The sequence below is a fragment of the Thamnophis sirtalis genome, unplaced genomic scaffold (genome assembly GCF_051295495.1).
Source record: "Thamnophis sirtalis isolate CommonGarterSnake01/CBP01778 unplaced genomic scaffold, rThaSir2_p1.2 scaffold_1, whole genome shotgun sequence".
Classification (NCBI taxonomy): Eukaryota; Metazoa; Chordata; class Lepidosauria; order Squamata; family Natricidae; genus Thamnophis; species Thamnophis sirtalis.
The window spans coordinates 151948398-151967007 of record NW_028261381.1 but is presented as its reverse complement, the minus strand read 5'-3'; the positions used below and the strand labels follow the sequence as shown (position 1 = coordinate 151967007).

The 18610-nt window shown below is 40.8% G+C and overlaps 1 protein-coding gene across 2 annotated transcripts in view; it reads right to left on the bottom strand.

The window, feature by feature from the left end:
• TMEM260 (transmembrane protein 260) overlaps positions 1 to 15867 on the bottom strand; it is a 67714-nt gene extending 51847 nt beyond the window's left edge. For both annotated transcript variants that reach the window (XR_015698375.1, XM_087727982.1), the window contains exons 1-3: positions 15724 to 15867; positions 3396 to 3427; positions 2460 to 2611 (exon numbers count right to left, since the gene is read on the bottom strand). Coding sequence is in view for 1 of the 2 variants with exons in the window: in XM_087727982.1 (XP_087584108.1) it covers positions 2460 to 2611; positions 3396 to 3427; positions 15724 to 15817 (278 nt within the window). In the remaining variant the exon portion in view is untranslated. The remainder of the gene's footprint in view (positions 1 to 2459; positions 2612 to 3395; positions 3428 to 15723) is intronic.
• Positions 15868 to 18610: the final 2743 nt, after the last annotated feature.

Here is an 18610-nt window from a genome sequence, read left to right as displayed (position 1 = left end):
GAGCTTCATGTATTTTGAATGCTTTCAGAATAATTTTTATGTGGTAATAATCTTTAATGTCTGCAAAACTATCCAGTTCTCCATTAAATAAGGGACAAGTTAAAGTGATTAGGAGTGGAACGTTGGGGTAACCTAAATATAGAAGGGCTCTGCCCTCAAGTCATTAATATACTATCTAAATGTTCTAAAATGTTCACTATATCAAATAAAACATGCTTTTCACAAAGGAATAGAAGCTGCTTCTCTTACATGACAATCCCTCTAACTTGGGGTTTGCATAAGAATCCCCAACATTTGTACACGGGTTCAACTTTATCTGTCTTTCCTAACCAATCCATGATCAACTGAGAAGAAACATTTTGACAGCCAGGATTACTATGAAATCGGTTTATCCATATGGTCCCAGAATGCACACAGATAATTACACTGGAAAGTCATATAGTCCTCCATTTGAGTATCATCTCCCAAAGAATTCAGTAGGGTAACTTAGGCAAGGTTGTCTCTCCCAGCCTCAGTTTCCCCATTTGAAATAAGGGGCATACTGGCACAACTGTAGTTGCAAGGCTGTTATACAATTCACAGCCAAGCAATGCAGTTGAAGCCTGCGAACCTTTCAGTACTACAGTATTATTACTTACATATTGATAACTTTTCCGAAAAGCCGTTAAGACCTGGCTGTGCCGGCAGGCCTGGGGTTGATGAGCTCCCTTCCCTCTCGACAGGTGTGGTTGTTGGTTATTTTAAATGTCTATTTTGTATTGCATGTTCCCCTTCCCGTTGGAGTTGTTTGCCGCCCTGAGTTCCTTTAGGGAATAGGGCGGCATATAAATAAAATGAAACTTCAAACTTCAAACGTAAGTCACTCAGTGTTATTTGGGAGTCAAGCAGCTGCTAAATTTACTACAGAAAGAAAGATATTTCACTGTGAAATATTCCATCTAGGTTGACCCAAACAAATTTTATGTAAATCTAAAGCTAAATAGGGCTGGACTCAGTTAGTATTTATATAGCAGATCACTAAGCAATCCAGGTTTCTATTGTTACCCCCCCCCCCCAAAAAAAAAATCTTACACAGATGTGTCCATGTAGTCAGAGAGCTAGTTTGCATCAGTGGGTAAGGCTTATAGGCACTGGACTAGGAGAAAGGAAATTTGAGTTCTAGTCCCACCTTAGTCACAAAGCCAACTAGATGATGAAGGGGCACTCACACGTTTTCAGACCCAAAAAGACAACAGTGGCAAATCACTTTCAAAAAGGATGTCTAGAAAGGTGCATGGACTTATCAACGTTACCCCCGGGAGCCAAATCTACCTGGAAGACATGTCACTATAACCACAAAGTCACCAGGCATCTGAGCTCCACTTGAATAACTTCAATTTTGTCTGGTATATATGCCACAGATCATCCCCAACTATAAGGGGAAAAGTCACCCCTGCATCTGCTCTGCTGAATTAACGCCTAGAGAATCATATCTTGCGTGTGCAAAATACAAATGAAAGGAGCATAAGAGAGGCCTTCAAAATCTGGAGAAAGCTCTCCTTATCAGGAATTATAATAGTATGCAAAGAAACCTCCTCATGTGAGGATTGGAAGACAGAAGGCTGGGCAAAAGTAACGAAGTACCAGTCATTCGTTATGTTCTTGTTTTTGTATGCTTAGAATACATCATCCAATGTAGAAAAAGGCAGATTTTGTTGGCAATGTCCAACAATCCTACTCACACAGCTACATATTCGTCATCTGTGGGGGCGTTTTTCACACCACAATTCTCATACTTTAATTTAATTCTGTGCAGTTCAGTCAGAGCCACTTCTTGCTGACTGTACTCAACACAGGTAAAACAGAGAGGATAAAGACCATCAAGAGGCATCTGCCTCCATTTTGTAATGCTAACAATTAAAAAGTTTGTCAGTACAGTTGACACTTGTATTGTTTAATATTTTAAAGCCATCTGCATCTTTCTTTTAATGACAAACTTTGTTACTTCTGGTTAGATAAACCTGGTCACTGATGTATGATAATAAGAGAGAACAATGTTATCACTCTCCTGAAATAAATTAGTTTGGCAGTTTTGTGCTCTGGGTGTTTCGTATTTTTTTTTCTTTTTCTTTTTCCCCCCGATGAGTTCAATGTCAAATGGCCAACTGAAATTATGTAAACAGTAGGCAGTTGAATCAATTAACAGTCTGGAGCCAACGCCATAGGAACTGCTAGTTTAATGGCCCACTAGATGTGAAAGCCATCAAATTATTATGAACTTTTACATCCAACTGCAATATTATATCACAGAAAAATATCCTTTCTGGTACGCCATGAAGATATTTCACTCGATAGGTTTTATTTAACATAAGGATGGTTCAACAAATATATTGCATATGATGCAGTCTGCAATTCAGTTTTGTGTGTGTGTGTGTGTGTGTGTAAATAAAATTGGAGCGCACCCATAGGATCTACTGTACCTGACAACTGTATAAAACAGAAGCGATGCTGCCGCTGCCCCCAACAAGGCGCAGAGGAGATTGACACGATACGCAGCAGAACCAAAGGGAAAAAGCTCAATGGCCAGTTTAGCCAAAAGAGTGAAGAGGGGGTAGCCAGGAGGATGAGCAACCTGTGAACAAACAAAAGGCTTCTGTTTTGAGATGGTCACAATGGCAATCGAATGGAGAAACGGCTTTCTTATTAGCTTAATCACAAACAGATAGAGTACTATGCCTTAAAAAGCTTCTCTTTCTCTCCCTCTCTCTCTCACTCTCTCTCTCTTCTGTTAAGTGCTAATTTTAAATACAGCAAAATATTTGCCTTAACATATGTGGATGCACAAAATATAGATGAGAGATCACTTTAAAAAGTGGTGACACGTATTACTATTATCCCTTAAATGGCTTGAAGTCTAGATTCAGCATGTATTCCGGCCATTCAAAAGGCTGGGTTTCTTTTTATTATACAATTATAAAAGAGAGAAAAGAGGGAGAAAACAGATGCTGAACTATTTTATTGGTTAGCAAGTTGAAAGACCACACTGCTATCGGATTACCACCGTGATGACAGTCCTTAAGGTTTTGCCTAAAGGGGATCATGCGCCTTAATAAAGTTTATTGAATAATAAAACTTATTAAAATTGTTAACCCGATTTATTTTTATTCTCTCCAGCTTATACAAAATTTGGATTGATAATAAGCCAGCTACTGTATATACAGTAAAGCCTTTACTTTATAATTTAGTTTAATTGGATTTAAAACTTGGGAGTAAATTGTCGTGTGCCGTACTTATAAGTTAGAAAAACTGTGGTTTGAAAATATATTAATCTACTTTAACTCCATGCTTAATTAAACTTCCTTAATTCCTAAAACTGTTAATGAGAGCATTGATTAAACAATACAACTAATACTCACTCCAAGCTCATAGGCAGCTGTGATCAGTTCCCCTGTGAAAAAATAATATAAAACCAATAATTACTATTATGGAATGACACTCCTCCCAAATTTTCAAAATGCAAACCCTTACGTTGGGGGTTTTGCATTAATTTGACTGCATAAAAGTGTAAATCTGTGGAGATTTAGCAGCATGAAATTTTCCATGAGTATTTTCTTTCCCCTCTGATGTCAATGCACAAAGTATTCTTTTGTCATATTTTCTTGACTCTCCTACCAGCAGAAAAGCGAAGGTGAGTTGTAGCTAGGAAGAATGAATAACAACAACAAAAACACCAACATCGTTCTTTAAAGTTTGGAGCAATTTAACGTAAGGGCAGAGGCCACGTGAAAAAGGCAAGATAACCGAGAGAATTTGATTTCACAGCTCAGCCTCCGACTTTGTGTTATGGATTCTTTGATACTGTTCTTTTTCAATCAGTGAGGACTTCTATTTTGGAGAAGGACAATTATCCTAATAAGGATATAGGTTTATTCCCCAAGCACCTTGCAAATTTTATACTGAGTTACAATTTCCCTAGCTTTCAGGAGTTTTTTACCCATCAGCCGCCCCTATGGAATTTTCCACTGATCATTTTATTTTAAAGGGGGAAAAAATGCAATTGTGTTACAGTTCAGCTTCATTAATATCCTCCTCAGCATGCTGCACCTTCAAAACATTATATATGTCAGATGTCCCAAGGTAAATTTGGTTATACAAAGAACTTCCGGGGGGGGGGGGGGGATTTGATGTGATATATTTTTTTAAAGAAAAACCTAACCAAAATACTGTATCAGATTTTTCTTCAAATGTTGATGTTTTCATATGAAACAACAAGATTCTTGTTGATTCTTTGGATTCTTAAGGACTGAATCCAAAGATTCAGGGATAATTTTTGCAATGTTTATGATTGTACAGGTAGTTCTCAATTAATACAGTTCATGAATTCTACAAACTGGTCACATTATTTGAATTTGTGCTATTTGAAGTGATATTTTTATGGAAAATGTAATAATTGGTTTCAGCTCAATGGAAATGGGCACTGAATTTTTTTTAACCTAAACGTTTATATATATACGAATGAAATGTTACAATAAACACTTCTTTTTCCACAGTTTTATTCTTCTCATCTGTTTCACTACCTTCTCTATTAGTATCCTTATTATGATTATCCTTTGTTATTATGATTATTATTATTTTTTGTTTTGCACGTAAACTGAGAGTTTATGCATTGGAGACAAATTCCTTGTGCGTCTAACCACACTCGCCCAATAAATCAAATAAATATTCTATTCTATTCTATACAAAGAACATACATAAAATTTAAATGTATGATTAACAAAGTCATAGAGTAGTTATAGAAAACTAAAATAAATTCTACTATAGATTCCAGCTTTCTAGCATCTTGTCCTATTTTAGCATTGCTATGATCACAATCATATAGTTCAATTACATCATTTTTTTGGCTAAATGTAATAACAATTTTAAGGTCACATGGTGGCTCAATGGCTAAGATGTTGACCTTATCGATCAGAAGGTTGGTAGTTCAGCGGTTCGAATCCCTAGCGCCGCATAATGGAGTGAGCTCCTGTTACTTGTCCCAGTTTTGCCAACCTAACAGTTCAAAAGCACGTAAAAATGCAAGAAGAAAAATAGGGAACACTTTTGGTGGGAAGGTAGCAGCGCTCCCTGCGCCTTCAGCGTTTAGTCATGTCGGCCACATGACCACAGAGACATCTTTGGACAGCGGTGGATCTTCAGCTTAGAAACAGAGATGAGCACCACCCCTAGAGCCAGAAATGACTAGCATGCATGTGTGGGGGAACCTTTACCTTTAATAACAATTTTTAAACAGTGTACAGTGTGCTATTTTGTGCATGCATTAGTATTGAATTAAGTGAATTTTGGCTTGGATTAAATGCAACTTGGTATAATTTACAATCACACTAAATTGAATATTGCATTACAAGTAGACCTTGTTTAACAATTTCCTTGTTTTGTGACTATCTGAATTTATGACAGCATTGAAAAAGTCCAGTTCTCACACCTATGACTGTTGCAACATTCCCATGGCCATGTGATCAAGACTTGTATATGCTGCCCATCTCTCTGCCAAGCAGCTCAGGGAAGTTTACAATAACCATAAATAGCAGAATAAAACAATTATAGAATAAAACATTAGATATTAAAAGTTAAAACATTAAAAATTAGTATTAAAATGGATAAAAAGCCACTATATAGACCGAGTGAAAGTGAGATCATGTACTAGACTACTAGCCATCTCCAAAATGGGATGTCTCCTTCAGGGCCACAACCCTGAAGTTGACAAAGCCAAGGTTTCAGGCCCTTTCAAAAGACTATGAGGGTAAAGAATATTCCAAAAGATGGGAGTCACAGTTTTGCAATCAGCAGACATTTATGATCTTTGCAGCATCTCAAGCAGAGGTGGGTTGCCACTTTTTTTTACTACCGGTTCAGGCGTGCTCCCATGCCAGTACTACCAGTTCGCCTGATCCAGATTGAACTGGGAGCAACCTCTGACCCCAAGGCCCTGTGGTTGTCATTTATAGACTTCCAACCAGCTTCAAACAACCAAAATGAAGAAGCCAGGATTACAACTATGAGTTATGGTCACTTAATGTTTTGATGAAGAATAACTTGTTGAACAACCGAATCCATAGTGATGTTGTTAAGTATGTCAGACACGTGATATTTCCCTTAGGGACTACATCACTTGCTTAACAATAGAATTAATGATCCCAATTGAGGTCGCTAAGCAAATACTACCTATATTTGAACAGGCACTAATCACAACATACTTATATAAAGACATATTAGTCATACTGCTGGGAGATATTTTTTATAGTAATTTTATCAAAAAAAATCATTACAACAATAAAACCAATACTAAAAAAAGAAGAAAAAGAAAAAGGTAGGGGGAAAGGAAAAAGAGAAAAAGAAATAGAAAAGAAAAAAGTAAAGAAAAAGAGAGATATAAAGAAATAACTTCCCATCCTCAAGTGCAAATAATTTTAGTATTTATCACTGTTTCTTAAAATGCAACATATGATCTATTTTTCCTACACCCATCCTTTATCCATAAACAAATCAGTGGTGGGTTGCCAATTTTTTTACTACCAGTTCAGGTGCACTCGCGCACGTGCTCACACACAACGCTTCTGCACATGGGCCGAACCAGGAGCAACCCACCTCTGAAACAAATGCATAAAACTTCATTATTTCAGTCCTGATGCCAGCAAAAGTCCATTAAGGATTACCAGAGATAACAATATATGTATTTTAGCCAAGTTGGTTTATTTGATCAAATAAGCCTGCTTTATATTCCTTCCTTTTATTTCTAACAATCTTGATCTTTAGTGTCAAGTAATTTTTTTTTTCATTTCTTCTTTGTTCCTTCTCACAAAATTCTTTGAAACTTTAACAAGTTTCTTTTGTGAATCCAATGTACAAAAATTATCCAACTCAGACTCTTGGTTTGTTGTTTGTATATTTGTTTTTATTACTAAGACATCAGCCAGTTTCTTTTGCATGTCCAAATAAATTTTTTTTCCACGTGATTCTTTTAGACTGTTATTTTTAAATCACCTTTCAACTCAGTCTCATTTGGGTCAGATAGAACTTGTTCCTCTTCCATAATGTTTTAGGCACAGTCTAGCTACATAGGCATGCACTAACTTCTGGAACCATTATTCAAAAATATCCTTCAATGTGTCCAATGTTAAAATGTTTTGTTTCATTTTGTAATTATAAATTAAGTTTAAATGTTCTTCTTCTTTAATTTAATTTTTAGTTCCTTCAAGTTACCTCTAGTGTCCCATTTTTAAAGTCTTTATCTATTTGTGTTTTTTAAAAGAAAAATTCAAAAAATATTTTCCTACAGGAATGATTCTTTATAATGAATTCCAAAATCTCATTTTTTAAAAAAAAAAAGTCTAACATTCTTAAACTTGTAGTTAATATTCCTTTTGCTAAGAAGGATTGAAGGAAACTCAACTGATGCTATAAAACTTGTCAATCCATTTCCAAAACCAATTAGAAAATAAAGTTGAGAACTTAGTGTCCTTTCAAAGGCAATGACTACCATTTCACCAAGTTTGATCAGGATGGTTATTCCCTCATCTTCCAGAGCTCTGAACCTGTTGGAGACTTCTGCCTTGAGATCTCCTTACAAGAAGCAACTGCATGGAGCATTTGTGGGCTATCTCAAGCCCTCTCCTTGTCCAGGGAGGAATTATTAAAGAGACATTTTTCATTCCATTGAGGTCATCAGACCCACTTTTTGTGGAGCCATCTTCAGAAGTCCCATACTTCTGGGAGATTCAAAAGGGCCCTTCACTTCAATGAGGTTTTGAATTGAGCAAAATTGCAAAGAAGGGAAGGTGCAACAACCACCCTTCCAATCCAAGTGGTTTCCAGGTACCTCTAGAAGCCATCTTAGAGACCAAGCTTCAGGTGAATAACACCCCCCCCCCCAACCCTTTGCAGAGCAAATCATGTTGCATCAACCCTACTAAATGAATCCTGATGGGAGAGCTACAGCTCTGAAGCTGAAGGCAGGAGTGGGGTGTTATGCCTAATGCTACTTAACAAGTTCATGCCATGGCAGATGTCCAACTTTCAAAGATATCTTATTTTTGTTTGATCTATTTCTTTACTTCCATCTCTTCTTTAAATGAACTCGAAGCAACCTATAAGAAGCATAATAAAAGTGCAGGGGAAACAAGTAAATTGCAATGCAAAGTAAAGCACTGGCTATAAAACATATATATTTAAAATACTGGAAGAAAAAACATCATAATTAAATGCAAAGTTCACACACAAATCATGTGTGACTGTTGTACGGCACCCCGAGTCACTTTCCGCGAGATGGGTGTCTATATAAATTTGATTCATAAATAATAAAATAAAATAGATCAAACTATTCTGAGATGGGATGTGTCACCAACAGATACAAAGAGACAATAAAGCCAGACTAAATTCAGTATCAAACTGGTTCAAGAGCACAGAAATTTTTAAAGGGAATATGAAATTGTATCATATCAATATCATGCTAATATCATCACTGAGAGTGGGACCTGCTGCAAAATACCCAGAAGGCAAATTAATGAAGGGTTTTTTTCTGTCCCAATCTGCCCCCCCCTTCAAAAATTTCTGGGGGAGCTAAGTATTTTTCCAAAGAAAAGAAGAAAAACTACTAGTGCAACTCTGTATACATATTCCATTTTAATTGTGTAAAATCGTGCGTAGCCTACACAGAGCCCAGAAGTTTTCTTGTATAGAAAAATATTTTAGAGATTAGGGATCAGGTTTCAACCTACAGGCAACTGTTTAGGGCAGCTACATTAACTATTTTTATAAACTATTCAGGCAAGCTAACATAAAATCCAAGAACTTCTGATAAGAATTATCTATCGAAGAACGTCAGAAATTCATAACAGATAAAATGTTCCGTCACACATAAAATATGAGCAGGAAGAAAGTGCTAATGCAGGCAGGTCCTGTGGTAGCATTAGAAGTAACAGCATGTAGAACCTAGAAGAATAATGTCAGAAGGGAGGTCTTTGGAGGTCTTCTAGTCCAGCCCCCTACAATAATTTTGTAAGAATTTAGAAGGCTCTAGCAGTTGGTCCATATTGCATAAAATTGCTTGCTGTACTATGCAGTCTTCTCACTTCCTATATAATCAAGGTTAAACTGCTATCTTTATAATACTAACCAAACCCCAATTCTTTGCTATGTATTATCCTCTCTGGATCTAAAGGAGGCTTTGAGATGTGTGTCAAATGCCTTCCAATTGTGCCGATTTTACTCAAGGATAAAAGTGATCATCTGGTTCAGAGTTTTCAATTTATAGCACATGGAGACTCACAACATAAAAGGCCAATTTAACTTGATATGTCTTTGCCTATATGTTGTGATTCCTCTTCTCTAAACAAGGAGCCTCACCTTTCAAAGATCTACTCCCTTACCTTGATAATTGCAAAACAAGTATTCAAATACCTTTAGAATATGATCTAATGTGATGGAACCTACATAGGGCCAATGCTCTCTGACATCAGGACTCCTGCCTTGACTGGTCAATGTATTTCTATGCTAGCTTAAATAAACCAGTTTTATTTACATACCAGACCTGGCATGTATTACTGAGACCTGGCTGGGCCCAGAGGGAGGAGTCCCCCTTGTAGAACTGTGCCCAGAAGGATTTCAGGTGCTTCATCAGCCTAGAGCCCAGGGAAGGGGTGGAGGTGTGGCCGCTGTTATCCGGGAGTCGTTAGTTCCTCGTAGGGTCCCTGCTCCGGAGATTGTCGGGTGTGAGTCTTTGCTGTTAAAGTTGGACCTCAAGGGTCAAGTGGGTCTGCTGCTAACGTACCTGCCTCCCAACAGCGTTGCAGCAGCCCTCCCCTCGCTCCTCGAGTCGGTAGCCGAGCTGGCAGTTGAGTTCCCTAGGCTGATGGTCCTGGGGGACTTCAATTTGCCGTCGCTCGGTGAAAGCTCTGACGGGGCGCAGGAGTTCATGGCTTCCATGACAGCCATGGGCTTGACCCAAGTAATTCGAGGCCCAACCCATTCAGCGGGACACATGCTTGACCTCGTATTTCTCTCGGAGCAGTGGATTTGTGATCTTGGTCTGAGGGGGAGCGACATCATACCCCTGTCGTGGTCAGACCACTGCCTACTGAGGCTCGACTTCCGGAGGCCAAACCCCCACTGTAGGGAGGAGGAACCGACCAAGTGGTTCCGCCCCAGGCGTCTTATGGAGCCGTTAAGGTTCCAGACAGAGCTTGGGGTTATTCCTGACACTCTCGCCCACAGTCCGGTGGAGACTCTGACTGCTGCGTGGCACTCGGCAGCGTCGGAGGCCCTCGACCGGATTGCGCCACTGCGGCCCCTCCGAGACAGCGGATCCCGGAGACCCCCTTGGTTTACCGAGGAGCTCCGGGAGATGAAGCGCCGGAGGAGATGCCTAGAGCACCGTTGGAGGTCCGATAAGTCCGAATCGAACCGAGCAATGGTAACCACCTGCACCAGGGAATACACCAGGGCACTCAGGGCAGCAAAAAGATCACACATAGCCACCCTGGTTGCATCCGCTGAGTCCCGTCCGGCCGCCCTGTTTAGGGTAACCCGCTCCCTACTGAACAAAAGGGAGGCGGGGGAACCCTTGCAGGGCAGAGCCGAAGAATATGCCCAATTTCTAGCGGACAAAATTGCTCGGTTTCGGTCGGACTTGGACTCCATTCCTGCAGCTCCAGCCGAGACACTAGGGGACCAAGTAGAACAGCTCTGGGTTGAGTTTCAGGATGTTACCCCCGGGGATGTGGACAAGGCCATGAGAGCTGTAAGTACCTCCACCTGTGCTTTGGATCCGTGTCCCTCATGGCTGGTCAGGGACTGCAGTGAGGTGACACGAGGCTGGATCCAGGCGGTTGTGACCGCCTCCCTTCGGGAGGGGAACTTCCCCGCCGCACTGAAAGCGGCGGTGGTGAGACCCCTCCTGAAGAAACCATCCTTGGATCCGGCTGTCCTTAATAGTTATCGCCCTGTCTCCAACCTTCCCTTTTTGGGAAAGGTTGTTGAGAAGGTGGTGGCCTTCCAGCTCCAACGGTCCTTGGAGGAAGCAAACTATCTAGACCCCTTCCAGTCAGGCTTCAGACCCGGCTACAGCACAGAAACCGCTTTGGTCGCATTGATGGATGATCTTTGGAGAGCCAGAGATGAAGGACATCCCTCCATCCTGGTCCTCCTTGACCTCTCAGCGGCTTTCGATACCGTCGACCATGGTATCCTTCTGCGACGACTGCGGGAGGTGGGAGTGGGAGGCACTGTGTTACGGTGGTTCTCCTCCTACCTCTCGGACAGGTCGCAGTCGGTGTTAGTGGGGGGGCAGAGATCGTCCCCTAGGCCCCTAAATTATGGGGTGCCTCAGGGGTCGGTCTTATCCCCCCTACTATTTAACATCTACATGAAACCGCTGGGAGAGATCATCCGCAGGCACGGGATCAGATACCATCAATATGCGGACGATACTCAATTGTATCTGTCCGCCCCATGCCAACTCAATGAAGCGGTGGATGTGGTGAGCCGGGGTCTCGAGGCCGTTATGGACTGGATGAGGGTTAACAAGCTTGTGCTCAACCCGGAAAAGACCGAGTGGCTGTTGTGTTTTCCTCCCAAAGATTTGACTAATATACCATCACTCAGGCTGGGGGGTCAAATTCTATACCCCTCAGAGAGGGTTCGCAACTTGGGAGTCCTCCTGGATCCGCAGCTGTCATTTGACTACCACCTAACGGCTGTGACCAGGGGGACATTCGCCCAGGTTCGCCTGGTGCGCCAGTTGCGACCCTTCCTGAATCGGGAGGCTCTCACAACAGTCACTCGGGCCCTAGTGATCTCTAGGCTGGAATACTGCAATGTGCTCTACATGGGGCTGCCCTTGAAGAGCATCCGGCGACTTCAGCTAGTGCAGAACGCAGCCGCGCGAGTGATTGCGGGTGCTCCTCGATTCACCCGCATAACACCTATCCTCCGCGAGCTGCGCTGGCTACCTGTCGATCTCCGGATGCGCTTCAAGGTGCTACTAATCACCCATAAAGCCCTTCATGGCAGTGGATCTGGATACTTGAGAGACCGCCTTCTGCCAATTACATCCCTGCGACCAATAAGATCTCATAGGTTAGGCCTCCTCCGTATCCCATCGGCCAGCCAGTGTCGGCTGGCAACTACAAGGAGGAGGGCCTTCTCAGCAGTAGCCCCGGCCCTTTGGAACGAGCTCCCTGTAGAGATCCGTACCCTCTCCACCGTCCAAGCCTTCCGCACAGCCTTGAAGAACTGGCTCGCCCGCCAGGCCTGGGGATAAGGATAGTGACCCCTCCCGAATGATGAATGTATGTTGCTTACCATTTTAGTATTTGTCTCTATTTTGTTGTCTGTATTCCCCCCCTTCCTAGTTTATGTGAGCCGCCCTGAGTCCCCTCAGGGAAAAGGGCGGCCTACAAATTCCAATAAACATAAACAAACATAAACATTTATTAGATCTCTCCAGTCATTGGCTGGAATCAATCAGTTTTTCCACTATTGTTCTGACTCCTTTATATTATTTCTTGAAATCAGGTTGACAGGATTAAATGCCAATGTCCTTTCACAACCTGCCTGATAATTCATCTAGTATCTAATGGCCCACGACACATCAAAAAAATTTCCATGCAGTTAACATTTCAGTTATGGTGGGGGGGGGGGGGAATATAAACTAGACAGCAACTACACTCTCTCCAAGCCCTTCTTCCCCTTTTCGAGACAGATCTGTACTGTTGTTAAAGGAACCTGTCAACACGGTTCTTCAGGAGTTTTCTCTATTAGGATTATTTTGGTCTTTACTGCTATGCAGGATTGGTACAATCAATCATTGACTCCTCACACACAGCCAAAACATCATAATCTACTTCATTGGCTCAGGGGAAGAATCAAAAGGCAGTGCTATTTCTACACTGTTAAGTAAAAGGGAAGAGGGACAGAAAAGAAGATTTCAATTTCCATAGAATTTGCACATTGATTCATATGTACAAGTGCACATCTTAAATTTCTTGAAGGATCTGGCCCCATAAAACTTGGATCCACTCCCTGTCTCTTTGGGGAAATCTGATGGCCTTTAATAGAGAAGTAAAGACCTTTTTTTATTTGATTAGCAGATTCATACAGGTTGTTCTAACTCACTCTTATTTCACTTCTAGGTTCAGATTAACACGCATTTTAAATAACAATGGATGTCTAACATTTAGTCTTATCCTAAACAAATGTTTTAAGTATACTACTAGAACAATAATATTTGTTTACTGAGTTCTAAGCAAATCTTGTTGGAGCAATTTGTCATTATTTGGGGAGGGGTTGCTTATTTTGTACTGTGCCTTGGTACAGGTACATTATCATTATTATTGTTGTTGTTATCATCATTATTATCAATGCTGTAACAAGAAAGATAGCCTACTTATAAGTAACCTGTATGTTTTGCTGTACATCCTGCTTGCAAATTAAGAGACAACAGCCAAGATTCCAACTCTTGTTTATGGGTGTTGATCGGACAGCTTTTCAAAGAGAAGACACCTTCAAATACATGGGGATATATAGGGCATATAAACAAAAAGATCTGGAGGACACATATCCATCCCCCCCCCGACCATTGGTCATGCTGGTTAGAGATTATGGGATTTGTGTCCAAAATATCTGGAGCATAGCAGCTTGCCTGTCCCTAGCTTAAAACTGTCAAAGCTCCACAGAGCATTTCCTGAGTCATATTCCTTTTCATGTTCGATACAGATTTACTCATAAGATTATATTTAACACTCCGCATGTCCGTAGCCATGAACAAAACAGATGCTGCTAATGGAAAAGGGCTTTCTCCCTCTCTATAGCAGCTTGTACACCCTCCAAAAGCATACCAGAAAATTACGGGAAAATTCCGGAGCATATCTGGAGGATGCTATGTGAAAGAAAAAATTAATTCCAACTGCTGCACCACTTAATATCTATTCCCATAATTCTGGAAAATGTCATTAATCCTGAATATGCTATTTTTTTTAAAAAAAATCTGTTTAAATTGGTGCTGCTATTTAGAACTTTGCTCGAGTTTCCAATGTTTGCATTGCTTCTCTTTTAAAGTATTTAAAATAATACTTTTAAATCTGTTTTTATATTTCTGAACAATGGGTGAATTGATTTTTGATTTTGTTGATGTTATTCTGCTGCTTTTTAATTATTTTGTCTGAGTTAGCTTCCTTGATTGGACATATAGCCTGCTATAAAAAGCTCTCTGGATGTTCTCATCCTTCATGGTTGCTTAAATTGGATTCCAGCTCTTTTAAAAGACAACAAGGAAAGGACGATGGTGAATGGTGTAGATGGTGAATGGTGCAGAAATCAAACTATGAGAAGAGATTTCCTTCCTTCCTTCCTTCCTCCCTCTCTTCCTTGAATTATATCCTAACGTTTCTCAATATGGCTCTCAATATGTCATATGTAACATTCCTTCCTCCTCCACCACCCACCCCCCAAGGTTCTGTGGCTAAGGTTAGGGTCAGTTAGGCTAAAACGAAGCAAACACCCTAAAGTCAACCAGACAACTTCCAGAACTAAGAACAGACTTGAACCCATGTCTCTCCAATCCTAGAGAAACACCTTAATCTCTCCTCAACTATTCTGGGGAAATCACTATCGTATTATAAGCAAATTGCACTCTCTCACCCAGAGCATTTTCAGAAGTATGCCAGTCAAGCATCATTCTAATCATCACACACAACTATTTAATAATACCACCACTGCTTCATCTTATTTGCATTAGATTGGCTCACACTGGAAGGTTTTTCCACTATAATCTTGCCATGCGAGTATTATTATTATTCATTAAGATAGTCCATAGATGTCACAGAATGATTGAACTGCAAATATCAATCAACATTTTTGCATACTCCCCAATAAGAAAAAAAATGTTTTGGGTGCATTCCAGATGATGGCATGTGCACTACATTTTGTGTGTAGGGGGTAAATAGCCGAATCATATTTTGGCTCTGTGAGTTTAAAACATTGGTATCTCCATCAGAGAAAAAACAGCACCCTGTGCATAGGTATTTAAGAGGAAAAATAAAAGAATTTCCTTTTGTATCACATCCGTGAAATCTGCATGCAGTAAATAAACAGTCTGGTATTTTATTATAGTGTCCCAGACACATTAGGTGGCACAAATATAAATCTAATGATGGATGCCACCTATGACTATAGGAACAGTTCACCACAAATTTGACATGCTGAAATTTAATTTTTTTAATATACTCCCCCCATTTCCATTTTACTCATATAACTCCAAGTTATCTGCCCAAAGCAATTAAATTTGGACAGTTATCAAATGCATGCAGGACCACATTTTCATTTGACCGTCGTAAAAAAAAGCTTGACATGCAGATTATCCGACAGAAGGGAGAACTGAATTTTCAGGTTGTCCCCAATCTACAACATGGGGTCCACTGTACCCCAAAGGATTAAAATTCTGCCACAAAAGTCATTCATTATTTTTTTTAATAAGTCTAATGCTGTGGTTTTTTTAAAAAAAAATCAAGGCACCTCATTGCTAGAACAGATGCACAACAAAAGCCGATTTGGGTTTCCAACCAATGGGTTGAATTATTACCATAAATTAGAATATGCAAAAAAAAGCATGCAGTATAACTTAGGGGCGGGGAATATCCGCGGGGGAAAAAAAAACCAGGCAGGACATGAGGCCGGATCTTGATACTTTACCAGAGTCTCCCCCGAGCGCGGAGTGGGGGGCAGCTGTCACGTAAAAGGCCGCCACAGCCGCTCCCATCGCTCCAGCCCCACTCAACGCCCCCATTTAGCTGCAAGAACCGGCTCCTGCAGGCCGCTCCCGCCTGCGGGCGCTACTTCCGGGTTCGCTGGGGAGTGGGTGGGGCCCTGCTTGGATTGTTCCATTTCCCAGTTTCGGGACGGAGAGAGCCACCTTTCTCTTCCCGCGGTGGTTGCGTCCGGCTTATGCGCGCTGGGCTCCCCCGCCTGGGGAAGGTCAGCGCTGCAGGATATCGGAGAGCTGGGTTGGTAGCCGCCTCCGCTCCCATCATATATATATTTTTTAAAGGTAATACTTTGGGTAAGACTTTGGATCTTGTTTTCCGGGCAATTTGTCGAAACCACGCTGGAAGTCGACACGTTGGAACGCCACACCGTAACCCTGAAACCTGGAGCCCTTCACATGCTACTTAGGCTCAAAGTAGGACATAGAATAGAATAGAATAGAATAGAATAGAATAGAATAGAATAGAAGAGTTGGAAGGGACCTTGGAGATCTTCTAGTCTAACCCCCTGCTTAGGCAGGAAACCCTACACCACTTTAGACAAACGGTTATCCAACATCTTCTTTAAAACTTCCAGTGTTGGAAAATTCACAACTTCTGGAGGCAAGTTGTTCCACTGATTGATTGTTCTCACTTTCAGGAAATTTCTCCTTATTTCTAAGTTGCTTCTCTCCTAGATTAGTTTCCACCCATTGCTTCTTGTTCTACCCTAAGGAGCCTTGGAAAACAGTTTGACTCCCTCTTCTTTGTGGCAACCCCTGAGATATTGGAGCACTGCTAGCATGTCTCTCCTAGTCCTTCTTTTCATTAAACTAGACATACCCAGTTCCTGCAACCGTTCTTCATATGTTTTGGCCTCCAGTCCCCTAATCATCTTTGTTGCTCTTCTCTGCACTCTTTCTAGAGTCCCAACACCTTTTTTTACATTGTGGTGACTTGTTTCGAAGATCTTGTTTCAAAGCCAAAATGGATTGATAGGAAATTTCGTGACCCAGCCAGTTGCAGTTCTTAAGGCACAGAATTTTTACCACAGGAAAAAAAAACTGTAGAAAAACCTTGAAATTTGTATACTTTTATACAGATGTCCACCTCACTGTTTATGAAAGGTGAGGATGGTGCTCTTCTTGACCCATTCAGGTTTGCTGCAACAGCCAGTTGCAAAGTTATTGCTTGGTTCTTTCCTGTTTCTTGCAAAAGTCTTAATTATATGTTGAGTTGCAGTAGGTGTGGCCTGAAAGGTGATGCTGCAAATGAGTTTCTCATCTGCTATATAGATAGAAATAATAAATCCAGTAAAATGATTTTTGGATCCAAAAGGGTTCTGCCATGGAAGTACATATTGGATCATATTTAGGAATGATGGCTTTTAATTTAAAGAGAAAATGGGATGTCAGATGCTACTAATCTTGGTGGCTAATAGACTTAGGAACTGAATGTAGCTTGTCTCTGAAGCTCAGTAGCTATTGTGGAAGGATTGAGCTCAACAGGGTTCTTTTTATATAAGTAAGGCATTTGATAAAGTAGACCATAACCTACTACCAGATAAAGTAGAAAAATGTGGTTTGGGGAGCATCACCAACAAATGGATTTGTAACTGGTTGACCAACCGCACTCAACATGTAGTCCTCAATGGAACTGCATCTACATGGAGGGAGGTATGCAGTGGAGTACCTCAAGGCTCTCTTTTAGGCCCAGTACTATTCAACATCTTCATCAATGATTTGGATGAGAGAATAAATGGGGAACTCATCAAATTTGCAGATTACACCAAACTGGCAGGAATAGCCAACACTCCAGAAGACAGGCTTAAGATACAGAAGGATCTTGACAAACTTGAACATTGGGCACTATCTAATAAAATGAAATTCAATGGTGAAAAGAGTAAGGTTCTACATTTAGTCAAGGAAAACAAAAAGCACAGGTACAATATAGATGGTACCTTGCTCAATAGTAGTAACTGTGAAAGAGATCTTGGAGTCCTAGTGGACAACCATTTAAATATGAACCAGCAGTGTGCAGCAGCTGCCAAAAAAGCCAACACAGTTCTAGGCTACATAAACAGAGGGATAGAATCAAGAACACATGAAGTGTTAATACCACTTTATAATGTCTTGGTAAGGCCACACTTGGAATACTGCATCCAGTTTTGGTTGCTATGATGCAAAAAAGATGTTGAGATTCTAGAAAGAGTGCAGAGAAGAGCAACAAAAATGATTAGGGGATTGGAGGCTAAAACAAGAATGTTTGCAGGAACTGGGTATATATAGTTTAATGAAAAGAAGGACGTGGGGTGACATGATAGCAGTGTTCCAATATCTCAGGGGCTACCATAAAGAAGAGGGAGTTCAAGCTATTCTCCAAAGCACCTGAGGGCAGGACAAGAAGCAATCGGTGGAAACTAATCAAGGAGAGAAGCAACTTAGAGCTAAGGAGAAATTTCCTGACAGTTGGAACAATTAATCAGTGGAACAACTCGCCTCCAGAAATTGTGAATGCTCCAACACTGGAAGTCTTTAAGAAGATGTTGGATAGCCATTTGTCTGAAATGGTATAGGGTTTCCTGCCTAAGCAGGGGGTTGGACTAGAAGACCTTCAAGGTCCTTTCCAACTCTGTTATTCTAAATTTTACATTCTCGGGTAAATTAATATCACATCCATTTTGCAGATGTGGATAGCTGAGAGTTCATGGCTTGCCTGGGCCCTCACAAAAACATGGTAGCTCTTCATATTAAATGATCTACTCAGACCATGTAAAAGGGGGATATGATGGGAAGATATTTGTGTTAATTCTACTTTGATTTTTACCACGTTGCCCA